At 49.1% G+C, this 23,345-nt stretch overlaps 1 protein-coding gene across 1 annotated transcript in view; it reads right to left on the bottom strand.

Moving 5' to 3' along the window:
• Window positions 1-23,345, bottom strand: part of ATRNL1 (attractin like 1) — a 313,371-nt gene that overhangs the window by 80,334 nt on the left and 209,692 nt on the right. The window contains exon 26 of the mRNA XM_072130772.1: window positions 16,840-16,918. Coding sequence (XP_071986873.1) covers window positions 16,840-16,918 — 79 coding nt within the window. The remainder of the gene's footprint in view (window positions 1-16,839; window positions 16,919-23,345) is intronic.

Below are 23,345 nucleotides of genomic sequence, written 5' to 3'. Positions count from 1 at the left end.
AGAACTCTCACCACCGCTATGCAACACACCAACACCACCCCTCAAGGACCATCGCTGTCCCAGAACCCTCACTCCCATCACCATCCCCTTCCTTTTCCAGGATCCTCACCTTCATTGGTGCCCCCCACCGCTATTGCTGCACCTACCACAATGGACTTTCACATTCATTGCTGCTAGTACCCCCACCCCACTCCAGTATTCTCACCACCATCACTGACCTCTCTGCAGAACATCACTCCCTATGCAGATGATTACACCATTGACCTGCAGAACATCACTCCCTTTATGCCGAATATATAATGATTTATCCAGTTTATTACACCATGGACCACCACAGCCTTGTGCAGCGCATTGCTCTGTGTGATATCATGTATTATACATGTGTCTGGAGCGGTCCTCAGATGGCGCGCTCTCTTTTCGTCTTATTCGCCATCTTTCCGCCTGTTATCTTTGGTTCTCTTATAAGTGATGCAGAGATATGAGGGCGATGAAGCGTCTTCTCTCAATCCATGTCACAGCCGCTTGTTTAAGTCGGCCCTGAGGAGCAATATTCTGCTGCGCAGAGAAGTTGTATTGGTGCCGGGGAAAGCGCTCAGCACCCAGAGACTTATTGTATTGGCAAAACATGTATTAAATTGTACCAATGTTTTGCTTTTTAGAGGCTAAAACTCCAGTCCACCATATGCAATGTCCCTCCAATCCTTACCTCATCCTCCACGTCCTCCAACGCCTCACCTAATCCTCCACATACACCCGAAGCCTCCCCGCCTCCTCCATGTCCCCCCACACCTCACCCCATCCTCCAACGCCTCACCTAATCCTCCACGTCCTCCAACGCCTCACCTAATCCTCCACATACACCCGAAGCCTCACCTCATCCTCCTTGTCCTCACCAAGCCTCAACCAATCCTCCACATACCCGCGAAGCCTCACCTCATCCTCCATGTCCCCCCACACCTCACCCCATCCTCCACAAACACCTGAAGCCTCACCTCATCCTCCATGTCCCCCCACACCTCAACCCATAATCCACACCCCATCCTCCACCAAAAAAGATGGAGCCTCACCTCATCCTCCATGTCCCCCCACACCTCACCCCATCCTCCACAAACACCTGAAGCCTCACCTCATCCTCCAAGTCCCCCCACACCTCAACCCATAATCCACACCCCATCCTCCACCAAAAAAGATGGAGCCTCACCTCATCCTCCATGTCCCTCACTGCATCTTCCATACCCCATCCTCCACAAACACCCGAAGCCTCACCCCATCTTCTGTTTCCACCATGCCTCGCCCCATCCTCCCCGTCTCCCCCACACTTCACATTATCCTCCATGTCCCCGCTGCTCACACCATCCTCCACATCTCCCCCACACTTCACATTATCCTCCATGTCCCCGCTGCTCACACCATCCTCCCCGTCTCCCCCACACTTCACATTATTCTCCATGTCCCCGCTGCTCACACCATCCTCCACATCTCCCCCACACTTCACATTATTCTCCATGTCCCCGCTGCTCACACCATCCTCCACATCTCCCCCACACTTCATATTATCCTCCATGTCCCCGCTGCTCACACCATCCTCCACATCTCCCCCACACTTCATATTATCCTCCATGTCCCCACTCCTCACACCATCCTCCACATCTCCCCCACACTTCACATTATCCTCCATGTCCCCACTCCTCACACCATCCTCCACATCTCCCCCACACTTCATATTATCCTCCATGTCCCCGCTGCTCACACCATCCTCCACATCTCCCCCACACTTCACATTATCCTCCATGTCCCCGCTGCTCACACCATCCTCCACATCTCCCCCACACTTCATATTATCCTCCATGTCCCCACTCCTCACACCATCCTCCACATCTCCCCCACACTTCACATTATCCTCCATGTCCCCACTCCTCACACCATCCTCCACATCTCCCCCACACTTCACATTATCCTCCATGTCCCCGCTGCTCACACCATCCTCCACATCTCCCCCACACTTCATATTATCCTCCATGTCCCCGCTGCTCACACCATCCTCCACATCTCCCCCACACTTCATATTATCCTCCATGTCCCCACTCCTCACACCATTTCTTCACGTCCCCCACGCACCCTTCCCCCCTTATCTTGTACGATACTTGGCTGCAATTTGCTCTGCGTCGCTTCCCATTGCTGTGATGCTCAGAATATTTCCCAGATCTCGGGGAATTGAGCGTTTGAGTACATGACAGCTGATAGGACATGAGGGGCAGCGCTCCATACATCGCTGCGACGAAGCAGCGGGAAATGATTGTTATTTTTGTCTAAGTTACAAAAAACAGAAGCAGGAAAAATCTCACAGTCTCCCGGTAATGAGAGACAGACAGGGATGACGCCGCTAATCCGACAGTGGCGGCTAACAAGGACATGGTTATAGGGTCCCGGCAGATGTAGCAACTACAGTAATATTGTTCATCCAGAGTTTCCTGGTTCTTGAACAGAATGACAGTAACAATTGTATAATTACACATCAGATCTAAGGCCATCCAGGGTCTGTAGGAAGACGAAGGACAGACCTGGCGGTTGTCACCCACTACATTATATGTCTTAGATGCCAGGATGCCTGGTGGGCCCTTCAGCAGCGTGTTAATCTCAGTACCCTTTGTGTTTACATTTACTTGCCCGATACAGAGGCCTTAGCTAGGTGGTTACATCACTTAGCAGAGGCACTAGTTTTTTGGTTACACATACTGGCAGAGGAACCAGCCTGGTGGCTACATCTGTAGCAAATACACTAGTTTATTGGTTACAGGCACTGTCAGAGGCATCCGCTTGGCTGTTACATCACATAGCAGAGGCACTAGTTTGTTCGTTACACATACTGGCAGAGGCACTAGCTTGGCTGTTACATCACTAAGCACAAGCACTAGTTTGTTGGTTTCACATACTGGCAGATCCACCAGCTTACCAGTTGCATCACCTAGCAAAGGCACTGGCTTGATGTTTACATTACTTAGCAGAGGCACTAGCTTGGTGGTTACAAATGCTGGCAGATGCACCAGCTTAGCATGTTACATCACTTAGCAGAGGCATTTGCTTGGTGGTTACATCACATAGCAGAGGCACTGGTTTGTTGGTTATGCAACATCCCCCACCGGGGCCTAGCCTTTTCTCGGGGCCTGGAGTCAGCCGGGACCCGCAGTACCTGAGTGGCTGGCGGTTGCGGCCTAGGCACGCTAGCGTCACGGTGCTTGGTATGGGGAACCGGAGGGCTGTCCTACAGCCTGGCAGGTCTCCAGTAGGGTGGTGTTGGCAAGAAATGATGAGGGAGAGGCGGCTATAGCGGATCTCCCTGGGGCAACCCTTTGGTGTCTAGAGCATGAGTCTCTGTGTGGTGGACAGGGTGCCCGTGATGGTGACAGCCGTAGTAGCAGGGACCAGACGGAGGCAGACATTGAACAAAAAACAACTTACAGTTCTTTATTGGAACCGACAGGAACCGCAGCAACGTGCCTTAACAAAATGGTGGAGTGCTGAGATGCAGTTGGAGGGAGCCACAGGAGGGATCATCAGCCTGGATGCAGAGGGCAGGCTGGGAGATAGCTGTGTCCTAAAAGGCTGCTTCAGCTTGTCCTGGGTTGCTTCAGGTATCACCCTTGAAGGTAGGATGATACCCCTTTCCTCACTATACTAGCTATTAGCTCCACTCTTCAGGCAGGGGCTAGGCTCGCCTGCTCTTGGTCTGGTGTGCTAGCTGCACTGACTCCTCAGAGTCTCTTACTGGATTAATTCCAGTCTGCTTCTGAGCTACTGCTCAGCTAACTACTCTCTGCTCTCTTCTGAGAGAGAACTCACTTCTTCTGGAAGTTTCCTGACACGGTCTTGTTACTCCCCCTGGTCAGGTGGTGGCTACTCCTCCAATTACATCTCAGCTTACATCTCAGCTCACAGAGACAAAGTATAACACCTGTGATTGGCTGACACATATGACATCACATAAAACAATTAACTCCTGCCTTACCAGGCAGGATCTACCACTGAAATGTTCCCCTGTGTCCTATAAGGACTATGTAGTGTGATGTAGTGACATGCTGTGGGGCTGACTAGACCCTACACAGGCTGCAAGCTACATGGTGGGACGTATTCGCAACCACTCCTCCGCCTTGCATCGGCGAGGGTGTTGCAGTTATATGTACTAGCAGAGGCACTAGCTTGGTGGTTACATCACATAGCAGAGGCACTAGCTTGGTGGTTACATGTACTGGCAGAGGCACCAGCTTGGTGGTTACATCACATAGCAGAGGCACTAGCTTGGTGGTTACATGTACTGGCAGAGGCACTAGCTTGGTGGTTACATGTACTGGCAGAGGCACTAGCTTGGTGGTTACATGTACTGGCAGAGGCACTAGCTTGGTGGTTACATGTACTGGCAGAGGCACTAGCTTGGTGGTTACATGTACTGGCAGAGGCACTAGCTTGGTGGTTACATCACTTAGCAGAGGCACTAGCTTGGTGGTTACATCACTTAGCAGAGGCACTAGCTTGGTGGTTACATCACTTAGCAGATACACTAGCTTGGTGGTTACATGTACTGGCAGAGGCACTAGCTTGGTGGTTACATGTCTTGGCAGAGGCACTAGCTTGGTGGTTACATGTACTAGCAGAGGCACTAGCTTGGTGGTTACATGTACTATCAGAGGCACTAGCTTGGTGGTTACATGCACTAGCAGAGGCACTAGCTTGGTGATTACATGTACTAGCAGAGGCACTAGCTTGGTGGTTACATGTCTTGGCAGAGGCACTAGCTTGATGGTTACATGTACTGGCAGAGGCACCAGCTTGGTGGTTACATGTACTGGCAGAGGCACTAGCTTGGTGGTTACATGTACTAGCAGAGGCACTAGCTTGGTGGTTACATCACTTAGCAGATACACTAGCTTGGTGGTTACATGTACTGGCAGAGGCACTAGCTTGGTGGTTACATGTACTAGCAGAGGCACTAGCTTGGTGGGTACATCACTTAGCAGATACACTAGCTTGGTGGTTACATGTACTGGCAGAGGCACTAGCTTGGTGGTTACATGTACTGGCAGAGGCACTAGCTTGGTGGTTACATGTACTGGCAGAGGCACTAGCTTGGTGGTTACATGTACTGGCAGAGGCACTAGCTTGGTGGTTACATCACTTAGCAGAGGCACTAGCTTGGTGGTTACATCACTTAGCAGAGGCACTAGCTTGGTGGTTACATCACTTAGCAGATACACTAGCTTGGTGGTTACATGTACTGGCAGAGGCACTAGCTTGGTGGTTACATGTACTGGCAGAGGCACTAGCTTGGTGGTTACATGTCTTGGCAGAGGCACTAGCTTGGTGGTTACATGTACTAGCAGAGGCACTAGCTTGGTGGTTACATGTACTATCAGAGGCACTAGCTTGGTGGTTACATGCACTAGCAGAGGCACTAGCTTGGTGATTACATGTACTAGCAGAGGCACTAGCTTGGTGGTTACATGTCTTGGCAGAGGCACTAGCTTGATGGTTACATGTACTGGCAGAGGCACCAGCTTGGTGGTTACATGTACTGGCAGAGGCACTAGCTTGGTGGTTACATGTACTAGCAGAGGCACTAGCTTGGTGGTTACATCACTTAGCAGATACACTAGCTTGGTGGTTACATGTACTGGCAGAGGCACTAGCTTGGTGGTTACATGTACTAGCAGAGGCACTAGCTTGGTGGGTACATCACTTAGCAGATACACTAGCTTGGTGGTTACATGTACTGGCAGAGGCACTAGCTTGGTGGTTACATGTACTGGCAGAGGCACTAGCTTGGTGGTTACATGTACTGGCAGAGGCACTAGCTTGGTGGTTACATGTACTGGCAGAGGCACTAGCTTGGTGGTTACATCATTTAGCAGAGGCACTAGCTTGGTGGTTACATCACTTAGCAGATACACTAGCTTGGTGGTTACATGTACTGGCAGAGGCACTAGCTTGGTGGTTACATGTACTGGCAGAGGCACTAGCTTGGTGGTTACATCACTTAGCAGAGGCACTAGCTTGGTGGTTACATGTACTAGCAGAGGCACCAGCTTGGTGGTTACACGTACTAGCAGAGGCACTAGCTTGGTGGTTACATCACTTAGCAGAGGCACTAGTTTGGCTGTTACATGTCTTGGCAGAGGCTCTGGTCTGGAGGGATGTGTGGGAGTTTGGCAGCTCTGGATATAACACACGGGGAGCGCAGAGTCAGGTGAGATTATGAAGAGGAGTAAATGAAGAAGTTCTAGTCGCTGAAGCTCTGAGGGCGTCCAGAGACTGACACAAAGCAGGTTACACAGGGTTATGTGCCTTTTAGGATCTCACATACATGGCTCCAGATGTAGCAGTCTCCTAGAGTCACAGCAGATTTAGGGGGAGAATAACTTTAGGATTTCGGGATAGGAGTTTGCAGTTTTTGTGGGGGGGGGGGGGGGGAGGGTCACCGACAGAGTGGAAGCAGCAAGGTCCCCAATATGTTACATAGAAACATTCACATGATCTGCCCCTCTGCTTTACCTGTCACAGAATATATACACTACATCCAGACCATCTGGATAGAAGGAGCTAATTAGCGCAACAACCTTCACAAGGCGAAACGCCGGCCAAGATCTGAGACCACTCTGACGTCAGTACAGAATGTAAACAGTGTGGGTTGGGGGCAGTTACTAGGTTGGGGGGGGGGTTGCCCTGTTAGTTAAAGGGACAGAAAGTAAACAAATCACCAGATGCCCCCCAATAGCTTTAGCCCATAGCTGCTCCCCAGTACATTTACCCCCTACAGCTACGTCCCAGTAGCTTTACCCCCATTGCTTTACCCTCCATTGTTGCTCCACAGTAGCTTTACCCCATAGCTGCAGCCCCAACCATTTCACCTCTGCCATGTGCTACATTGTCTCCAAAGATCCTAATATTTCTTTATAGACACATAATATCAAAGTTTTGGTGTGGTGCTTACCCTCATAAGTGGATACACTGCCAGCCATTTGTGTATTCTGCGGGATTAGACCTAATGGATTAGACCTAATTAGACCTAATGACTGCCAAATTATAGAGATCTACAACGCTACAGCACAATTCTCACCAGAGGGGCCTCATCACCACGAAGACTCACAACCTGCCTGCCACATGTACAGCAGTCACATGCCCACACTGTATACCGCACAGAGCAGTATATACACACAGAATACTGATATTATACACCTCCTCCTGTATAATATCACTGATATCTGTCACCTCCTCCTGTATAATATCACTGATATCTGTCACCTCCTCCTGTATAATATCACTGCTATCTGTCACCTCCCCTTTTACACTATCAATGCTTTGTGTCACCTCCTCCTGTATAATATCACTGCTATCTGTCACCTCCTCCTGTATAATATCCCTGCTATCTGTCACCTCCTCCTGTATAATATCACTGCTATCTGTCACCTCCCCTTTTACACTATCAATGCTTTGTGTCACCTCCTCCTGTATAATATCACTGCTATCTGTCACCTCCTCCTGTATAATATCCCTGCTATCTGTCACCTCCTCCTGTATAATATCCCTGCTATCTGTCACCTCCTCCTGTATAATATCACTGCTATCTGTCACCTCCTCCTGTATAATATCACTATCTGTCACCTCCTCCTGTATAATATCACTATCTGTCACCTCCTCCTGTATAATATCACTACTATCTGTCACCTCCTCCTGTATAATATCACTACTATCTGTCACCTCCTCCTGTATAATATCACTATCTGTCACCTCCTCCTGTATAATATCACTACTATCTGTCACCTCCTCCTGTATAATATCACTGCTATCTGTCACCTCCCCCTGTATAATATCACTGCTATCTGTCACCTCCTCCTGTATAATATCACTGCTATCTGTCCCCGTCTTCTGTATTATATCACTGATATCTGTCACCTCCTCCTGTATAATATCACTGCTATCTGTCAACTCCTCCTGGGTAATATCACTGCTATCTGTCAACTCCTTCTGTATAATATCACTGCAATTGGTCACCTCCCCCTTTATACCATCCGTGCTTTGTGTCACCTTCTCCTGTATAATATCTATCTGTCAACTCTGTCTGTATACTTCCACTGCTGTCTGTCGCCTCCTCCAGTAAAGCAGATCACTCCAGTTGATTCAGTGCTGATCCATCTGCATGAGATTGCTATTCCCATGAAGACAAGTTTCTCAGGATAACAAAGTAACACATTCTCTAATTCACTCTTATATCTGAGAAATGCTGCATTTATGTTAATAAGTCCAACCTGTCTCTATCAGTCCTGCTGAATCACAATTTCAGTTGCCCCTAGACACGACCTTGGATCTTGAGGTTTATTGTCGGGAGACATCTTGTTCTCCTGTCTGATGCTGCGCTTCTCTCAGCCTCCAGCCCCCACCCTTGCATTCCAGGACGAGCTCACACAGACACAGTGGGGCACATTTACATACCCGGCCGCTGGAGTTCACACAAAGTGCTTTGTCTGTGTATAATGTACTCTGCTGCGATTCACTAAGATGGTGCGCCCGATATCCTGCATGTGTCGCTTCCCCGCTCAGGTCCGACAGAGTTCACCATCATTTCAGTGGTGCATCTTAGAGCTTGGCTCGCCACACAATTTAATTGTTAAATGACGTTCTTAGTCCAAATCAGTTGGATCGTCCGACGGCACGGCCCCTAAATTGTGTCACATGGAGGCCAGTGCAGCTGCGCCAAAAAAGGATTGTGTGTGCCAAAATCTCAGTGCAGACACTTCTTAAATACCTGTGCAAGAGGCGTGTAATACCCCAAAAAAGGTGCCATGTCCGACAAAAGTGATCAGCGCGACCCTAAGCCCCACTGACTTCTGGCAAGCAGAACATCACATCCTGAGGAGAATAAAGCTACAGACAGATAAGATCTTTATTTGAGGGGAGGGGGATGGAGGTATATAGCAGAACTGTGTGATGAGTTAGCAGAGCTGTGAATGTCATTGTGTTATATGCATCTCATCATTTCTGATCTGTCTCATCTCGCTTTCTCTATGTGTCAGATACTGGTGAATGTTCATAAGAGAAATAAAAGTGTAGATAAACCTTGTACCCTGATAATCTAAGCACATTGTCAGCTCACAGTATCTCACAGCACAGAGGGATCATGAAGTGTCTGCTCAGAGAGTCCCCACTCACACTCTGGAATCTTACACTGACCATCATGGACAGGAGCTAAAACACCAATAAAATGATCTTTATTGTGTAGACATCACTAGTGGATTCAAATTTGAGAATTTTCTTTCATGTGCAAACCCCTTTAAGCCAGTGAATCGTGCAATGACATAAATCAAGTAATCCAGTGAATCCAGCTGTGACCTGCATCCTGTAAACCAGTGGATCCGCTTCCAGTAATCTGGTGGAGCCATCAGAGACCTGTATTCATTAATATGGGGGATTCAGCAATTATCTGTAATCTGGTGGATCTAGAAGTGATCTGCCTCCTCTAATCTGGTGGATCCAGAAGTGATCTGCCTCCTGTAATCTGGTGGATGCCACAGTAATCTGCATCCGGTAATCTGCTGGATCTGCATCCTGTTATCTGGTGGATCCAGCAGTGATCTGCCTCCTGTAATCTGGTGGTAATCTAACCCCCCCCCCCGCACGAATACATGCTGATCTGAGCCTAAACTGCAGCATTACAGTGTGTCAGGCACTGATGTCCATATTTATCCCCACATTATAATGTGACACTGTAACGAGGTCTTCTCCTCCGCCTCACACCATTAATGTGCGATCTTACTAGATGTCAGCCAGCGTTCATGTCTGGAGCTGGGAATCTGTCCTGACGTATCAGGGTCTGGATGGAATACAACATAAAGGCGACGATGGAAATCTCACCGGAGTGTTATATACAGCGTATACAAGACAAGACACACGTCCAGGACTCCAGATAATTCACCTACACTGGTACACAGTAACAAATCCTCATTATAAACCATTCTCATAAGGCAATTGTAGTCTCATTTTCTGTGATACTATGGAGAACAAAGAAGTACAATCAGATGTATACTCCTGTCACATTCAATACTGCAGTCACGGCACGTTATGAAACTGCAGCTCTACAAGTCACTTGAATATAAGATGTTATACAATATAATGACTGCAGCTCTGAAAGTGACTGAATGATCACATGTGATACAATATGATTATGACTGAAACTCTGGAAGTAACTGGAGTACCAAATGTAATACAATTTAATGATGACTGCAACTCGGAAAGTGACTGGAGTATCATATGTGATACAATATAATGATGACTGCAGCTCTGGAAGTGACTGGAGTACCAGATTTAATACAATATAATAGTGACTGGAGTATCAGATGTGATACAATATGATGATGACTACAGCTCTGGAAGTGACTGGAGTATCAGATGCAGCGGTCGCACTAACATTTTTCCAGAAGGGTACAAATACTCCTCTCACCAGTTTTGAGGAGTATTTTTAGCCAAGGAGAAGTATATATGATGTTAATAGACGCTATTTATAGAAAATAATCATCTCCGTCAGAATCTTCTGTGCTACACACTCACACAGCACACAGAACACTGCACACACTCACCGCTCGCACTCTCACAGAACTCTGCACACACTCACCGCACACACCACACAGAACACTGCACACACTCACCACACACACAACACACTCACACTACACACACTCATCGCTCATACTGCACACACTCACCGCACACACAACACATTCAAACTGCACACACAAACACTGCGTGCTCAGCGTGTGCCCTACAGTGAATAATTGCCAAGTGTAACTTTATGCAGGCCACTTATTTTGGGGGGTAAAGGGCCCCATCATGCGTCTATGACGCGTGGTGAGGCTAATGTGGCCTCTGTTCAGATGTGATTCAATATGAAATTGACTGAAACTCTGGGAAGTAACTGGAGTACCAAATGTAATATAAATCCTTGATGACTGCTACTCTGAAAGTGACTAGAGTATCATTTGTGATACAATATAATGATGACTGCAGCTCTGGAAGTGACTGGAGTACCACATTTAATACAGTATGATGATTGCAGCTATGGATGTAACTGGTATATTTAACCTGATGTAATTCAGGATCTGTGGCTTACAGAATGTAGAGGTCAGGCTGTGCCCACGGCTGGCATCCTGTCACAGTTGGCACCTTGCGCTTCTGTATAATAGTTGTGACAGAGCCCAGTGGTCGCAGAGGTAATTATTCTGCAATGTTCCTGCTAGGAGTGAAGAGAGCGCCCCCTGTCTCTTGTGGCCCCTTGTAGAGCCTACAGGCACCACATCACAGTGATGGGGGCGCTGGGCCCTCTCTACCATCATTCCATATCAGAGGGAGACGGGCAGGATGTGGAGTACAGGGTGGGGGAGTGGCAGCTCAGAGTCTTTATCCACCCGGTTTATATTATAGGGAATATTTGTGACCCCGCTGAGGACTGTGTGGTGACTTGTACATTAAATTGATGTCCACTCCGGCGCCTGCTGCATATTACCGCATTTGTTTTACCAGCCTTACAATACCTGCAGCGCCCATCATCATGGACTGCCAGAAACACGTAAACGCTTAGAAACAAGAAGCAGCCAGAGCAGCTGGGGAGGCTACAGCAGCACCTGACACCCCTGGCCACGGTGCACTAAGTGGACACAGAACAATCTAAACCTAGCCATGGTGTGGTAGATGTACACAGTACATGCCAAGCCTAGATATAGTGCGAGGGGTGGACACAGAAGATTCTCAACCTAGCCCAGGGTTGTAGTACGGGAGGTGGACACGGTATATGCTAAGTGTATATATACGTGCAGGAGGTGGACACGATACATGCTAAGCCTATATACAGTGCAGGAGGTGGACACGGTATATGCCAAGCCTATATACAGTGCAGGAGGTGGACACGGTATATGCCAAGGCTATATACGGTACAGGAGGCGGACACGGTATATGCCAAGCCTATATACGGTACAGGAGGCGGACATGGTATATGCCAAGCCTATATACGGTACAGGAGGTGGACACGGTATATGCCAAGCCTATATACGGTACAGGAGGCGGACACGGTATATGCCAAGCCTATATACGGTACAGGAGGCGGACACAGTATATGCCAAGCCTATATACGGTACAGGAGGCGGACACAGTACATGCCAAGCCTAGATATAGTGCGAGGGGTGGACACAGAAGATTCTCAACCTAGCCCAGGGTTGTAGTACGGGAGGTGGACACGGTATATGCTAAGTGTATATATACGTGCAGGAGGTGGACACGATACATGCTAAGCCTATATACAGTGCAGGAGGTGGACACGGTATATGCCAAGCCTATATACAGTGCAGGAGGTGGACACGGTATATGCCAAGGCTATATACGGTACAGGAGGCGGACACGGTATATGCCAAGCCTATATACGGTACAGGAGGCGGACATGGTATATGCCAAGCCTATATACGGTACAGGAGGTGGACACGGTATATGCCAAGCCTATATACGGTACAGGAGGCGGACACGGTATATGCCAAGCCTATATACGGTACAGGAGGCGGACACAGTATATGCCAAGCCTATATACGGTACAGGAGGCGGACACAGTACATGCCAAGCCTAGATATAGTGCGAGGGGTGGACACAGAAGATTCTCAACCTAGCCCAGGGTTGTAGTACGGGAGGTGGACACGGTATATGCTAAGTGTATATATACGTGCAGGAGGTGGACACGATACATGCTAAGCCTATATACAGTGCAGGAGGTGGACACGGTATATGCCAAGGCTATATACGGTACAGGAGGCGGACACGGTATATGCCAAGGCTATATACGGTACAGGAGGCGGACACGGTATATGCCAAGCCTATATACAGTACAGGAGGTGGACACGGTATATGCCAAGGCTATATACGGTACAGGAGGCGGACACGGTATATGCCAAGCCTATATACAGTACAGGAGGTGGACACGGTATATGCCAAGGCTATATACGGTACAGGAGGCGGACACGGTATATGCCAAGCCTATATACAGTACAGGAGGCGGACACAGTATATGCCAAGCCTATATACGGTACAGGAGGTGGACACGGTATATGCTAAACGTATATATACGGTGCGGGAGGTGGACATGGTATACGCTAAGCCTATGGTGCGGGAGGTGTGCATGGTATCTGCTAAGCCTATATACGGTGCGGGAGGTGGACACGGTACATGCTAAGCCTATATACGGTGCGGGAGGTGGACACGGTACATGCTGAGCTTGGCCACGGTGTGGGAGTTGGACCTAGTACATACTGAGTATGGCCATGACACTGGGTCTCTCCATTACACAGTGACACGCAGGCTCCATGCCTCTAGTTGTGTGACTTGTGTGTTGTTCCAGACACGTTGTACACAATACCCCCTTCCCCTCCGCCATGTAGGTGACCCCTCACTCTTATCACATTGATGTCACCGCACAGATCTCCTGCATCACCCAGCGAGGGACAGCTGCCGCCATGATGTGATTACATGCCAGCGCCTGCTCTCCATCCTGCGAGCCCCGTCTTGTCGTGTTATTAAGTTTACTCTGAAGGTTCTTAAATAAACATAAAGTCGCAGGACGACGCAAGTCAATTGTGTCAGCGCCTGTCTCATCCTGGTTAATTACATGTGTAAATTGATTGTGGCAGAGTCTGGGGTAATCGCCGCGCCATCATTCCGCTTTCTTGGCTGTCAAACTAAATACATTTTAAAAAAAGACCCCAACACTCGTCGCCAACGTTTTACTGTGCCGATTAATTAAAGACGTCTGATTAAAATAATAGCCTGCTGAAATATTCATCACATCCCGATAGTCACAGCGCAGCGCCTCCCCCTGAATATCTGCGCATTCACTCTCATCCGGTTTTACATTTCAAAGCCTTTCCCTTCCTTCGCAAAACGGCTTGTGGCGGAGATAAAAGTGTGAGGGGAGGGGTCAGCGCTAATTATTCATGACATAATGTGAGAGGTGCAGGGACCACGTCACAGCCACGCAAAGGGACAAGGGGGCTTATTCCCACCACATGGAACGTCACAGCTGGGGGTCAGCCCAGCGTCCAATCAGTGCTCACCGGTCATATCATGATGGGGGTCATAGTTTTCCAGCCTCTTATCTCTGGGTTATAGGCAGAGGATGATGGGGTTGTAGTGTGACAGCCCCCTACCCCTGTGGACTCAGTAGTCATTAATACTCGGCGTCTCACTCCATTTGCTAATTTTACTTAACGCTCGTGTGGTGATGAAGTTATGTGGGGCTCTGTGTGCGGCGCTGGAGACATCCTCTGCTCTGTAATTTGTGTGTTTAAGCGGGTGAAAGCCTCATTGGTAAGAAAACCAGTAGGGAAGCAGTCAGCGAAAGTAAGGTGTGACAGGCGCCCAGCTCCTGCTGGCGGAAAGTCCCAAGATACCACGACACGATGGCGGCCGTGCGGGGGGGACCCTCCAGTCATCAGAGGAATAATAATAATGCTACAGTGATCACACAGTGTACACAGCTACTCTGCAGAGCAATGTGAAGGTCTGATCCCCCAGCGGTGCAGAGCCTGGAGGTCAAGGGGCGACGTCAGACTACACACAGATTACTGTAGTCAGGTACCGGGGAGACACTGAGGCACAAAATTGGAGATCTTTGGAACGTCAACTCATTTTAAATTTTAACATTAAAAAAGTATCCAAAAGCTCCCAAAGACTCAAAAGGTCCCAGGTGAAATGGTGACAACCTCTAAGGCTGACCATTACTCTCCCACGAGAGTTGTCATCCAGCTTTCCATAAGCTCTGAATGTGTCTCCTCTCCTTCATTTTTCCCCTCTTGGTGTCAGTCTTTACTGTAATTCTCGCATTCTATTCTCTAGACTCTATGGGGGAGATTTATCAGGATTGTCCAGGGCAACCAATCAGAGCCCAGCGCTTTCACAGCTGTTTATAACATTACAGCTAATCTATGATTGGTTTCCAGGGGCAACTTGAACAGTTTTACCTCAGATGTTTCTAATACATCTTCCCCTATGTTCACATTTTGCAGAAAAGTTAGTTTTGTCTTCTATTAAATCAAAGTGAGGACCCCCTTCCCCCTAGTGTAAGGCAGTATTACCTCCTCCTCCACCTGTTTCCCTATACGCAGCAGCATGTGGTGTGACTAGAGCACTCTCCTGAATAATTACCAGTGACAGTACGCATCGCACCACTTGGATAATTAGCAGCGCCCCACGCAGGTGACACCTCAGCCTGCCGGAGACTGGTGGAAACACATCCATCACAGCCCCACGGCGCCCCCATCACTTGCACACTCTGCTGTACGGCATTACAGGAGATGAAGAGGTCAGCTAAGCATCTACAGGGCTGACAGGCGGCACGATGCAGCTTTGGATGTAACTAGAGTGCAAGACATCAGAGAGATGTGATCCTGGTCCCAGCAGAGAGATGAGGAGGACTGGAGTAGAAGCGGTGTGGCTGCCCAGGGCTTGGATCAGCGCTTCAGCCTCTGCAACCCTTAACTTTTTAAAATACATTGTGGTCCACCTCCTCCACATTTTCCAGATCTCTGCTTGCTTTCAGTGAATAAGAATCCTTCAACCAGTACGGTGCTGCTCTCAGCTGAGGGTTTGTTACCATTGTATCCAAAGCAGACAGTGCTCTGTGACCTTGACACGTCAGGTCTCTCTGCTGCTTTGCTACAATGTATCATACAACATTCTCTTCGCTTCTGCTTGTTACATTGTATTAGTCCAAGATGCATAGAGAGCTCTGTGCACATGCTGCTGATGTCTGGACTGGATACAATGTAACAAAGCCTCAGCTGAGGGCAGGACTCTCTCCGTACAGGTGGCTGCAGGTAGACCACGTCAGTCCCTCGCGTTATCGCAGCTTCTGGTGGTCGCGGGGGTTAATGAAGTCAGTGCTTGTTATTTATAACCCGGCATCGCGGTGGATAATCGGATTACGGGAGCGATGGCGGCGCCTCCTCCCCGCCGGTATGCTGGGACACAATTAGGTGGCTGCGGGATAAGGGCAGACGGAAACTTCACAGATTAAGAATGAAGGATGAGATTTACAGGAATCGCTCCGATAGCATCTCCCGTCCCATTGCATGAGAGGCCACAGACCCGCGCCGGGGATTGTGGGAAATGTCGAGCTGTAACATTTAGATTTGGGATTAGCAATCATTTCCGAAGAGATTGAAAAATTCTGAGCGAATACAAGACCCAGCTGTCAGGACGATCCGGGAAAGATGGGTGACAGCAATCATGGCCTTGACGGCTTATTACCCAGCAACATGGCATCCGTCACAAAGGGGTTATTACCCAGCTTTCCCTGGCCCCTGAGTAACAAGCAACATGGCAGCTAGCTTGCACAGGGCTGATAACTTATTTCAGGGGTCAGGGAAAACTGGGTAAGTACAGAATATTAAATTGAACACTGGGCCCTGCATGGATGATCCCCCTGTGTGAGCTGTACCCAGCTTTCCTGGATGTGGATGCCCTCTCCAGGTGTCTGGATGTTGCCAGGGCGCCCGTCCACCTGTCAGTGCATCTGGCGCATTCCCCGGATCACACATCAAACGTTCTGCTTTCCACTTCATAAGGATCCGGCATCTGCGACGCCCCAGAGGACGACACGGCACCGGGCGCCTGCACCACATGACTTCTCCTGTAATGATGACTGTACCACTGCCATGCTGGCCGTCCGCTCATGTATCTGCCCCAGGGATGTCCACATGACCAGGGGACCAGGACATGAGATACTACAGGTGACTGACAATGGGGTCCGGGGTATCAACCTACCTCCCTCCGCCGAGATGCCCAACAAGTCTGCTTAATCTTCCAGACCACCGCAGCGACCAGGAGAAGCGAGAGGAAGCAGCTGCAGAGGAGAGAAGAGGGAGAGGTCAGCGACACATGCTACACACCGGGGGCCACACACTACAGAAAGGAACATGCTACACACCGGGGGCCACACGCTACAGAAAGGAACATGCTACACACCGGGGGCCACACACTACAGAAAGGAACATGCTACACACCGGGGGCCACACACACTACAGAAAGGAACACGCTACACACCGGGGGCCACACACTACAGAAAGGAACACGCTACACACCGGGGGCCACACACTACAGAAAGGAACATGCTACACACCGGGGGCCACACACACTACAGAAAGGAACATGCTACACACCGGGGGCCACACACTACAGAAAGGAACACGCTACACACCGGGGGCCACACGCTACAGAAAAGAACATGCTACACACCGGGGGCCACACACTACAGAAAGGAACACGCTACACACCGGGGGCCACACGCTACAGAAAGGAACATGCTACACACCGGGGGCCACACACACTACAGAAAGGAACATGCTACACACCGGGGGCCACACACTACAGAAAGGAACACGCTACACACCAGGGGCCACACACTACAGAAAGGAACACGCTACACACCGGGGGCCACACACACTACAGAAAGGAACACGCTACACACCGGGGGCCACACACTACAGAAAGGAACATGCTACACACCGGGGGCCACACACACTACAGAAAGGAACACGCTACACACCGGGGGCCACACACACTACAGAAAGGAACATGCTACACACCAGGGGCCACACACTACAGAAAGGAACACGCTACACACCGGGGGCCACACACTACAGAAAGGAACACGCTACACACCGGGGGCCACACACTACAGAAAGGAACATGCTACACACCGGGGGCCACACACTACAGAAAGGAACACGCTACACACCGGGGGCCACACACTACAGAAAGGAACACGCTACACACCGGGGGCCACACACTACAGAAAGGAACATGCTACACACCGGGGGCCACACGCTACAGAAAGGAACATGCTACACACCGGGGGCCACACGCTACAGAAAGGAACATGCTACACACCGGGGGCCACACACTACAGAAAGGAACACGCTACACACCGGGGGCCACACACTACAGAAAGGAACACGCTACACACCGGGGGCCACACACTACAGAAAGGAACATGCTACACACCGGGGGCCACACGCTACAGAAAGGAACATGCTACACACCGGGGGCCACACACACTACAGAAAGGAACATGCTACACACCGGGGGCCACACACTACAGAAAGGAACATGCTACACACCGGGGGCCACACACTACAGAAAGGAACATGCTACACACCGGGGGCCACACACTACAGAAAGGAACACGCTACACACCGGGGGCCACACACTACAGAAAGGAACACGCTACACACCGGGGGCCACACACTACAGAAAGGAACACGCTACACACCGGGGGCCACACACACTACAGAAAGGAACATGCTACACACCGGGGGCCACACGCTACAGAAAGGAACATGCTACACACCGGGGGCCACACACTACAGAAAGGAACACGCTACACACCGGGGGCCACACACACTACAGAAAGGAACACGCTACACACCGGGGGCCACACACTACAGAAAGGAACACGCTACACACCGGGGGCCACAAACTACAGAAAGGAACATGCTACACACCGGGGGCCACACACTACAGAAAGGAACATGCTACACACCGGGGGCCACACGCTACAGAAAGGAACATGCTACACACCGGGGGCCACACACTACAGAAAGGAACATGCTACACACCGGGGGCCACAAACTACAGAAAGGAAAACGCTACACACCGGGGGCCACACACACTACAGAAAGGAACATGCTACACACCGGGGGCCTCGCGCTTCACACTACATACAGGGGGGCCACAGCCAGGGTCCACACACTACATACAGGAGCCACAGGCTACATACAGGGGTCATTAGGTACATAAAAATCTCATAACCAGGGGCCCTGTGCCAATCTCCCCAGTGCACCCTCTCGTCTCCCCTCGCTCTGTGCCCCCTCATCTCCATTACCTACAGCAGATAAGTTCCTCCAGGTTTTTATACTGTTTGAGCCTCATCCAGACGTCCCCCCACATCCTGGTGATGACTCTCATCATCCACAGAGTCTCCTAGGATCGGAGTAAATTACTGTGGAGGACAGAGGGCGCGGGAGAGAGTGACAGCGGATTTCCGGATAATAAGGGGTCAGCGGCTTTAATAAACAGCAGAATCTTCCATCCCGGAGCAATAATAGCTGATGGGATATAATCTCCAGACTGATATACACTGGGGAAGGGGGAGCCTTATTGCATCCAACACACTCAGTGTCACCCTTGTGTATGCAGCTCCCGTGCAGAGCCATGTGTGACCCCAGCCACAAGGCAACAGAGGCTGCACCAGCTCAGCTGACAGTATCACACATGATAGGATTAGATACACAGCTCAGCTGACAGTATCACACATGATAGGATTAGATACACAGCTCAGCAGACAGTATCATACAGGATAGGATTAGATACACAGCTCAGCAGACAGTATCACACAGGATAGGATTAGATACACAGCTCAGCAGACAGTATCACACATGATAGGATTAGATACACAGCTCAGTAGACAGTATCACACAGGATAGGATTAGATTCACAGCTCAGCAGACAGTATCACACATGATAGGATTAGATACACAGCTCAGCAGACAGTATCACACATGATAGGATTAGATACACAGCTCAGCAGACAGTATCACACATGATAGGATTAGATACACAGCTCAGCAGGCAGTATCACACGTGATAGGATTAGATACACAGCTCAGTAGACAGTGTCACACAGGATAGGATTAGATACAAAGCTCAGCAGACAGTATCACACAGGATAGGATTATATATACAGCTCAGCAGACAGCATCACACAGGATAGGATTAGATACACAGCTCAGCAGACAGTATCACACAGGATAGGATTAGATACACAGCTCAGCAGACAGTATCCCACATGATAGGATTAGATACACAGCTCAGCAGACAGTATCATACAGGATAGGATTAGATACACAGCTCAGCAGACAGTATTACACAGGATAGGATTAGATACACAGCTCAGCAGACAGTATCACACAGGATAGGATTAGATACACAGCTCAGCAGACAGTATCACACAGGAGAGGATTAGATACACAGCTCAGCAGACAGTATCACACAGGATAGGATTAGATACACAGCTCAGCAGACAGTATCCCACATGATAGGATTAGATACACAGATCAGCAGACAGTATCACACAGGATAGGATTAGATACACAGCTCAGCAGACAGCATCACACAGGATAGGATTAGATACACAGTTCAGTAGTCAGTATCACACATGATAGGATTAGATACACAGCTCAGCAGACAGTATCACACAGGATAGGATGAGATACACAGCTCAGCAGACAGTATCACATAGGATAGGATGAGATACAGGAGCTCAGCAGACAGTATCACACAGGATAGGATTAGATACACAGCACAGCAGACAGTATCACATAGGATAGGATGAGATACAGGAGCTCAGCCGACAGTATCACACAGGATAGGATTAGATACACAGCACAGCAGACAGTATCACATAGGATAGGATGAGATACAGGAGCTCAGCAGACAGTGTCACACATGATAGGATTAGATACACAGCTCAGCAGACAGTATCACACAGGATAGGATTAGATACACAGCTCAGCAGACAGTATCACACGTGATAGGATTAGATACACAGCTCAGTAGACAGTGTCACACATTATAGGATTAGATACACAGCTCAGCAGACAGTATCACACAGGATAGGATTAGATACACAGCTCAGCAGACAGTATCACACAGGATAGGATTAGATACACAGCTCAGCAGACAGTATCCCACATGATCGGATTAGATACACAGATCAGCAGACAGTATCACACAGGATAGGATTAGATACACAGCTCAGCAGACAGCATCACACAGGATAGGATTAGATACACAGCTCAGCAGACAGTATCACACAGGATAGGATTAGATACACAGCTCAGCAGACAGTATCACACAGGATAGGATTAGATACACAGCTCAGCAGACAGTATCACACAGGATAGGATTAGATACACAGCTCAGCAGACAGCATCACACAGGATAGGATTAGATAAACAGTTCAGTAGTCAGTATCACACATGCTAGGATTAGATACACAGCTCAGCAGACAGTATCACACAGGATAGGATGAGATACACAGCTCAGCAGACAGTATCACATAGGATAGGATGAGATACAGGAGCTCAGCAGACAGTATCACACAGGATAGGATTAGATACACAGCACAGCAGACAGTATCACATAGGATAGGATGAGATACAGGAGCTCAGCAGACAGTATCACACATGATAGGATTAGATACACAGCTCAGCAGACAGCATCACACAGGATAGGATTAGATACACAGTTCAGTAGTCAGTATCACACATGCTAGGATTAGATACACAGCTCAGCAGACAGTATCACACAGGATAGGATGAGATACACAGCTCAGCAGACAGTATCACATAGGATAGGATGAGATACAGGAGCTCAGCAGACAGTATCACACAGGATAGGATTAGATACACAGCACAGCAGACAGTATCACATAGGATAGGATGAGATACAGGAGCTCAGCAGACAGTATCACACAGGATAGGATTAGATACACAGCACAGCAGACAGTATCACACAGGATAGGATTAGATACACAGCTCAGCAGACAGTATCACACAGGATAGGATTAGATACACAGCTCAGCAGACTGTATCACATACGATAGGATTAGATACACAGCTCAGCAGACAGTATCGTACAGGATAGGATTAGATACACAGCTCAGCAGACAGTATCACACAGGATAGGATTAGATACAGAGCTCAGCAGACTGTATCACATACGATAGGATTAGATACACAGCTCAGCAGACAGTATCACACAGGATAGGATTAGATACACAGCTCAGCAGACTGTATCACATACGATAGGATTAGTAACACCATGGAAGTGACAGTCTGGTTTGGCTCTGCATGCTACCTGTATGATGTGACTGGTTGTGCACACCAGAGGGTGCGTTACAATGTCACAGTGCAGCAGCATTGCATTACATGATCGGCTGGGACTGGATAGCGCTTGGGGGGGGAGACAAAGTTTCTCACCCTTGAAACTAAAATCCTAAGAATCTGCATCCCGCTTTGCACTTGCCCTTCATGGCGGATGTCCTAGGGGGTGACAGGCGCAAATTCTCAGCCCATCATGCCTGCTTATCTGCACTCACAAGATGTAGCCCGGGCGTCTGAGGACACGAGATGGAAGTGGATCAGCCCCATCAGGCCAGGCGGCCCCTGATCCTTAGCCCCATGCTGGGCATCATGTCTGCACCCTAGCAGTGGCGCCCCCTGCTCTCGCTATGATTCACACTTTGGTGAAAATTGAGACAACCTAAAGGGAACCTGTCACCACATGTTTCACAAATGCAGCTAGTGACAGGATTCCATAAATCCCTATTAACTAAAGCCCATCCTTCTTTTATCTAAAAATTGTTTCTCTCACATCCCCATAAAATCAACTTTGTTCTTTTACCTGGGGTATCTAGTCAGAAGGAGCAGCCGAGTCCAGCTGCTCGTCACCACGCCTCCTTCTCACCATTGAGCACTACATGTCATGGGCCCAGGGTCACGTCATCTAAGATCCTTTACCCAGTAACATCTCCCCCATGTATGTATCTGATCCCATGAAATCACACAGCAGTGGAGGATTGGGAGGAGTAGAAATCCATGGAGCTGTTGTGATTTCATGTCATCAGGTACACACATGGGGGAGATTTTGTAATTGGCAGGGCTGGGCATTGTGCACCCTGTGGCCACATCTGACTTGCTGATTACTTTTGAGTGCCTGGAGGGCCCTTACACAGGGATAGTGGAACCAGCGGCAGCGCATGAGCCAGGTGCTGCTCAGTAGTCGGACTCTTGGCTCGTGCTCAACTGCAGCTGAAACTGTCGGGCTGTGCCAACGTAACAATGTCACCATGTCGCTGGCGCTAGGCGCCTTACTGCAGGGCCGAGGAAAGGGACCAGAAAGGGGAGTACTTTATTTTTGTTTTGTTTTAAATGCTAAATGAGGGGACCAAATGGGACACATAAAAGGCCCTATAAATGGGGTCAATATAAAAGGGGGCATACGGAGAGGAGGCACTATATTTGGGGACATTGTAAAATAAGGAACTATATATGACAGAATAATAGAAGGAACATAAGGACAGAGGGCACTATAAATAGGGGCATTATGTATATTGTGTATAGGTATATTAGTCCGGCCCACTAAAACAATTCCACTTTCTCATGTAGCCCCATGGAAAAATGAATTGCCCACCCCTGTCCTAGGGGATA

This window comes from Engystomops pustulosus, chromosome 11, assembly GCF_040894005.1.
Source record: "Engystomops pustulosus chromosome 11, aEngPut4.maternal, whole genome shotgun sequence".
Classification (NCBI taxonomy): Eukaryota; Metazoa; Chordata; class Amphibia; order Anura; family Leptodactylidae; genus Engystomops; species Engystomops pustulosus.
The sequence above is the reverse complement of the archived record's forward strand: the minus strand, read 5'-3'. Positions and strand labels throughout refer to the sequence as shown.